At 44.0% G+C, this 7,109-nt stretch overlaps 2 protein-coding genes across 2 annotated transcripts; both read right to left on the bottom strand.

Moving 5' to 3' along the window:
- Window positions 1–464: 464 nt before the first annotated feature.
- Window positions 465–3,276, bottom strand: LOC122379997. Its single transcript, XM_043362729.1, has 2 exons — window positions 688–3,276; window positions 465–529 (listed from the first exon to the last, which is right to left on the bottom strand). The coding sequence occupies exon 1, from the start codon at window positions 3,254–3,256 to the stop codon at window positions 935–937; it is 2,322 nt and encodes a 773-aa protein (XP_043218664.1). The 5' UTR covers window positions 3,257–3,276; the 3' UTR covers window positions 465–529; window positions 688–934.
- A 519-nt stretch (window positions 3,277–3,795) lies between these two features.
- Window positions 3,796–6,900, bottom strand: LOC122380011. Its single transcript, XM_043362742.1, has 3 exons — window positions 6,669–6,900; window positions 5,209–6,510; window positions 3,796–3,809 (listed from the first exon to the last, which is right to left on the bottom strand). The coding sequence occupies exons 2-3, from the start codon at window positions 6,368–6,370 to the stop codon at window positions 3,796–3,798; spliced, it is 1,176 nt and encodes a 391-aa protein (XP_043218677.1). The 5' UTR covers window positions 6,371–6,510; window positions 6,669–6,900.
- Window positions 6,901–7,109: the final 209 nt, after the last annotated feature.

The following is a 7,109-nucleotide window of genomic DNA, read 5'->3' as shown; positions in this document are numbered from 1 at the left end:
CCGGTGCCTACCGGGTGAGACCAGCCACGCTGCCGGAACTCGCCGCGGCGCTGGGCAGGATGTCGTCGTCGAAGGCATGTGGAGAGGACGGAGTGACTATTGGCATGTTCGCATGACTTGGTCTGTGATCGCACCACATGTACTCGAGGTTGTAAACGCGTCACTTGTGTCGGGTGTACTACCGGGAGAATGGAAGCGTGCCACAGTTGTCCCCATCCATAAGTCCGGGAGCACTTCGGAACCTAACAACTACCGGCCTGTGTAGTGTGTCTATTCTTCCGGTGGTAGCAAAATTAGTAGAAAGTGTCGTCAGCTCCCAGCTATTGGAGTATTTGATAGCACACTCGGTTCTCACTGATGTTCAGCATGGTTTTCGGCCGGGGCGCAGCACAGGGTCAGCGATGCTGGACACGGTAGGATATCTCATGGACGGCATGGATAAGGGATATATAGGGTGCCTAGTGTAACGTAAACGAACATTGGCACCGTGATGTATAATTTGCGTTCAATTTTCAGTACAAATTTCATCCTGAAACATAATACAAAATTAAAAACACTGTACATATTCTCGCTTATAACAAACACTTTCGATCGAATACACGGCGTTTAGGTGGGCATACAATAGCAAACAAATCCGAATAAGGAAACTAGATACAAACATATATGAAACGTATAAATGGTACTTACTACGGTGCGCGTAGTCCTGGTCATAATCATGATAAATACAAATTACCAACTATCAAGATAAAAAGAAATCAAGGATAAACATAAATAAGATATGAGATCATGACATGTTCAAATTTCAAATTAACTATGCCTGGTTAAACGATTATTCAAATAAATCGCGTCCCGAATTTTAAGCATGATACAAAAAGACCACAGTACTTCCGCCGTACATATCGCCGTTGCCTTTCTGGCGATACACTCCCCGCCCCTATCTTGAGTCAGCTTCGATGAGGAGGACGAGCCGATGGACTGACCGTTTTATGATGATATCGGGTTGGCCGGTGTATGCGTTTCCGTCCGTCTGTGCTTTGTAGCGGAGGATTACGTCTCGAACGTTCCCATCGGTGCTTGGTTCGACATCGGTAACTTCAGCTAATTTCCATTTACCCCGTAGTGGCTTGTTTTCCTGTACAAGGACAATATCTCCTGGTCGAAGGTCGCAGTTCTTGTGGTGCCATTTCTGTCGTATCAACAACGATGCAAAATAATCCCGGTACCACCTTTTCCAAAAGGACGTAACGATTCGTTGAAGAAATAAAAATCTGTCGGCCAGCCTAGAAGTCTCAGCCCACTGTCCCTGTGGTGGCGCGATTTCTGTTCGTCCTAGAAGGAGGTCATTGGGTGATAGATAGACGCCCGCCGTGGGATCAGCCCCGGGTTTTCTGCCGATCGGTCGTTCGTTTAACAGGTTGGCAACTTCGAAAAGAACTGTTTGTAATTCGCCAAAAGTGAGAATGTTTTCTGCTATGACGATGTTCAAAGTGCGTTTCACTAGACGAATTAGCGCCTCGCTACAACCATTTTGCCACGGAGCGTCTGACGATTTTGTGAAATTCCATCGTAAACCTTGCGCGGAGCCTATGCTCGACAATTCATTCAGATCCCAACGACGGATCATATCTCGGAGTTCCTTTTTAGCGGCTGCTAACTGTGACCCCGCATCGGAATAAATTGTGGCCGGGTAGCCTCGCAGCGTAACGAAGCGGCGAAAGGTTTGCAAAAAATCTTCGGTACTATATCCCTCGGCGAGGTCTATGTACGTGGCTCTGGTCGATAAACAGGTGAACAATACGCCGTAGGCTTTGGCTTTCGTTCTGCGTTTCACGGTGTCTTTGATGAAGAACGGTCCGAATAGATCCAATGCTGTGTTGTAAAATGCCGGGGAGGGCTGAAGTCTTTCGGGTATGACTGGACCCATTATTTGGCTGTGGGTCTGTTTGAGCAACTTTCTGCATGTCACGCATTGTCGTTTGATCCGTTTTATCACCCTTCTGGCACCAGGCACCCAGAATTTGGTCTGTAGACGAGCTAGAGTGGACTCGACGCCTCCATGATCCCTATTATGTAACTTTTGAACGATTAAGTCGGTTAGGGGGTGCTTGACTGGCAAAAGTATGAAACTGTGCCGATTCCAATTGTCCCTCAACCACTTCGAAATGCGATTGCCGACTACCAGGATACCTTCGCTATCAATGCTGGGACCTAGTCTTCGGAAACGATTTTGCCAGTTGATGAGCAGCTGCCTTTGAGCATGTTTTATCCATAGTTTTTCAGCCTTTGCCAGAAGTGCAGCATTCAATGGCTGCCCAATGTTCTTAAAGGATCTGTCCTCAGCACTTCTTATCACTCGAGCTGTCACTCTGAGGAGCTTGTCAAAACTGCTAAAGTTGCTGATTTTGATGTCGTTGCATATATCAGGATCGGAAAGTGGCGTGACCGTCGTCATACCAACGACTATTCGATCCGGTAATTCGTTTTCGTATGGTTTCTGGCTGATGGGCCATGTTTCTTTTGGTCCTCTCAGGAATGAGGGTCCGTTTTGCCATGTGGTCTCTACCGCCAATTCTTCCGGTTTGGACGGTCTAGTTACCATATCCGCAGGGTTGTTGCAACTACTAATCCACCACCATTGGCAGGGGCTCGTTTTTTCTTGGATTTCGGCAATCCTTGTTGCTACGAAAGTTCCAAAGCCGTAGGATTCTTTCTGTATCTGTGACCTCACAATAATAGAATCAACAACGTAAACGACTGCGTTAAATCTGTAGGTCATTTCTTTTTGGATGGTTTCACCAAGTCGACACCCAACAATAGCAGCACAAAGCTCGAGTCTTGGGATACTTAGTTGGCGGATGGGAGTTAATTTGCTCTTTGCCGATATGAGGAAGGCCTTGTGTCTTTGCGCCTCCATTTGCCAATGGACATAGGCACACGCTCCGTATGCTTGCGAACTGGCGTCTGAAAAAATAATCAACGTTGGTTCTCCGATGGCCCCTGGCGGTCTTATACATCTAGGGAAGCGGAGATCTTCGATTTTGAACATGTCATTAAAGAATGCAATCCATTCGCTTCTACATTGAGTCGGCACGGGCTCGTCCCAGCTTGTTGATCCACTTTGCGACGAATGCTTTGTCACAAGCTGTCTCATCATTAATTTGCCCCTTAGAGTGAACGGTGCGATGAGACCCAAGGGGTCGTATATCGTTGCAACTTGTCTCAACAACAATTTCCTCGTCAACAACTCAGGTATCATGTGTTCAACGTTCTGCCTAGTTAAATTCGGTCCCGTCTCTAGTTTGCCTTGCTTTGGCGAGAAATTCAATTTGATTTCAAATAAGAAGTGATCGCTGTCTGGTTCCCATGTTACTCCCAGTATCTTCTCACGTTTAGTTTTCAGTAAAGTGACGTTTGTGTTTGCTGATTTAATTTGTCCAGACATGATCCAATGCTTAACTCTAAAATTTCCGAGAGCAAGCACGTTTTGAACGTCGGAGGCCAGAGAGAGGGCATCGTCTTCGCTCGGAACTGATTGCAGTAAATCATCCACGTAGCTATTTTCTTTTATCATTTCCGCTGCCTTTGGATAGGTATCCTTGTTCATATCAGCTATACTATGCAGTGCGACCATGGCAATGGTACCGCTCGGCCGATCTCCGAATGGCACCGCTGTAAGGGCGTAATGGCCAGGTTCCTGATCGGTTTGTAAATCACGCCAAAGATAGCGATGGACATGTTGGTCTCTTATCGATAACCGTATAGAATTATACATTTTGGAGATATCGGTTGTAACTGCTACGGCAAATTCCCTAAAACGAGTCAGGATTCCAAATAGACTATTAACAAAATCGGGACCTTTAGCCCAGTAGTCGTTTAATGCATGTCCCATGTATGAGGCCGATGAATTGAAGACGATGCGAACAGGTGTTGATGTAGAATTTGCCTTTAGTACCTCGTGATGGTGAATGTAATGGATTGGTCCATCGTATTGAAGCATCTCAACTTCTGATAACTTGCGAGATACCCCTCTGTTTAGCATATCCTCCATTTGATTTCGATAAGCCAGTTGTCGATTTTGATCTAATTTTCTGAGTCGAGATTCAGTCGATCGTAGCTTAGCCCTAGCTACTGCAACGTTGTTTGGAAGACATTCAGGATTTTTGATCCACGGATAATTAATGGTGAATGACTTGCTTTCGTCACTGTATACAAGACCGCCTTTTATCATTGCCAACTCCTTTTCCTCCTTTAAAGTGTAGCCGTTCATACCCATCGAGCATTTGCCACATCGGCATCCCCCGCATTTCGGACTGCAGCAGATTCCCAGGTTTTCAATCTTGAAGAAGTCTTCGAGGATGTTCTGCGTAGCTGAAACCGAATCGATTTGAATATTGTTCGTTCGTAGAAGCATTTGATTTGTACGTATTAATTCGTCTTGTTCGGTTCGCCTTCCGCTTGTCCCAGCAATTGAACCCCTTACACAATATCCGAACTGATTTTTTAGCAACTGGGTATTGCCAACCGTCTTCACAACATTTGGCATGATGACACAACAATCAACACCGACAAGGAGATCTACCTTGCCGGTTGGTCTGGAGATATCCGCAAGTTTCATTTCGGGAAAATATGATGCAATTTGCTTGTCGTCTATGTATTGAAGATCCGCTGTTATCTCGTCTATCCCATATGCGCAGATGTCCCACGCGTTGTTTTGCAAATCTATTAGAGAAATATTGTATTTCTTGCTATTTAGAACCGTGGGATAATTTCCAACTTTGATGAGAGACAATTCAATGTCAGTTCCAATCAGATTTAGCCGATCTGCTGCTGCATGTGTTATGAGCGAGATGTCCGCTCCGGAATCCCATAAAACGGTCAGTTTGCGATCGTTACACCGAACCGAACTTATCGCTAGTAAAGTTGAATGGTCCCTTGTCTGTGTATTGTGAATGGCCATGTGCTGTTCGGGTAGATTTTTTGAAACAGTTGTTCTGTGTAATAGCGAGTGATGCCTCTTCCCGCATGCTTGGCCAGAAACAATTATCTGACACCTTGTGCGTTGCAAACAGTCCTTCGCTATATGTCCTATCTGCAGGCAATTGAAGCAGGCTCCGACTTGGCGCATGCTGACTAATTTCTCCTCGTGTGTCATTTTACAGAAGCGATGGCATGAGGCGACGGTATGGTCTCCTGTCTTGTGAATCCAACATCGGAAATTTGATCCCGTGCGATGCATTTTGTTATAGTCCGGACGATTAGCGCCATAAACATTGGAGACTTGAGCAATATGTTCTAAACGATTCGTAACCTTTTCTATCTCGTCAAGAAATTGTCTTTGACTTAAGGTTTGGTTCTCTTCTGGAGAGCACATTTTCTCCATATGGTTCCTTTGTTCGTCGACAGATTCGGTCAGAGTACCGATGATAGTTTGATTTACATTTCGATTTTTGCCCAGCATTCGCACATCGTGTTCCATATATTCAATTACACGTTTTTCCTGAAGAATGTACTGTAAAAAATCTTCAAACATGTTCTTTGACACCCTGCCCTTTGAATCCACCCTCAAGATCCACTCTCGTTTTTGTGTAGGTGGTAACAATCGCTCTACCATGCTAATCATAGCAACTGTATCCATTTCCTCTGCAAGGTCCATTTTCTTCAAGTCTAGCCAACAACGTTCTATTGTATCGACCATGGCAATGAATTTTTTACTGTCTCCCTCAGGGACAGTTCTGAGGGATTTTAGTTCTTGGATAATTGCATCAACAAATTTTCTAGGATCACCGAAGGTCCTGTCTAAGCGATAAAACATCTCGTCAAAATTGTCTTCGACCCCCTTAACTGTTTCTAGTGCAGGACCGGTCAAACAAGAGCGCAGAGCATATGCGTCTTTTCCATACTGTTTTGTCATTAAACGATTGAAGTCTTGCCGAAAACTGGAGTATTCGCGAATGTTTCCCGAGAACCGAGGAGTATCTAGAGGCTTAACGTGTACTTCTGATCGTTTAGGAACATTTTCGGGCATGTGACGGGCATATGTAGCCCTGATAGAATCCAGCGTTGAATCGACCTCTTTCATAAAGGCATCACATTCGTCTAGTAGGGAATTCATCACTACGTGAGAAGCGGTTCTATTTATAACAGTGAGCAACCGATCGCTGATTTTGTCAATTTCCTTATGTGCTTCTCTGATATCCTCGAATTTTTCCTTCAAAACTAAAAGGTGTTCGTCATTACGACTTAACTCCATAAATGCATTGCATTTACGGGTAAACTTACGCCTTGTATTCGTTCGAAGCCGCTTGATCGTTTCGAGTGTTTCTTCCCCGTCTTGATTCATTTTCTTGATTTCGTTTTCTATTTTTTCCATATGCTAAATTTCCGTAAATGAGATTCTATGTATATCAAATTGTCTTGAGTTACGTTAACGCTCGTAGATGAAATGTAACGTAAACGAACATTGGCACCGTGATGTATAATTTGCGTTCAATTTTCAGTACAAATTTCATCCTGAAACATAATACAAAATTAAAAACACTGTACATATTCTCGCTTATAACAAACACTTTCGATCGAATACACGGCGTTTAGGTGGGCATACAATAGCAAACAAATCCGAATAAGGAAACTAGATACAAACATATATGAAACGTATAAATGGTACTTACTACGGTGCGCGTAGTCCTGGTCATAATCATGATAAATACAAATTACCAACTATCAAGATAAAAAGAAATCAAGGATAAACATAAATAAGATATGAGATCATGACATGTTCAAATTTCAAATTAACTATGCCTGGTTAAACGATTATTCAAATAAATCGCGTCCCGAATTTTAAGCATGATACAAAAAGACCACAGTACTTCCGCCGTACATATCGCCGTTGCCTTTCTGGCGATACACCTAGCAACAGCTGACCCATCAAAAGCTTTTGATAGTGTGCAACATTCCAGACTGCTAGAGAAACTTGCCTGGTATGGCATTCAGGACCACTGGTTCAGTAACTGGCTTGAAAATCGTTTTCAGAGGACTAGGGGAGGGGAAACACTGCTAGAAATCACTCATGGGGTAATCCAGGGATCATTAATCGGGCCAATCTTGTTTTT

This window comes from Amphibalanus amphitrite, unplaced genomic scaffold, assembly GCF_019059575.1.
Source record: "Amphibalanus amphitrite isolate SeventyFive unplaced genomic scaffold, NRLGWU_Aamphi_draft 000089F_arrow, whole genome shotgun sequence".
NCBI classification, from domain to species: Eukaryota; Metazoa; Arthropoda; class Thecostraca; order Balanomorpha; family Balanidae; genus Amphibalanus; species Amphibalanus amphitrite.
This window is presented reverse-complemented; position numbering and strand designations above follow the sequence as displayed.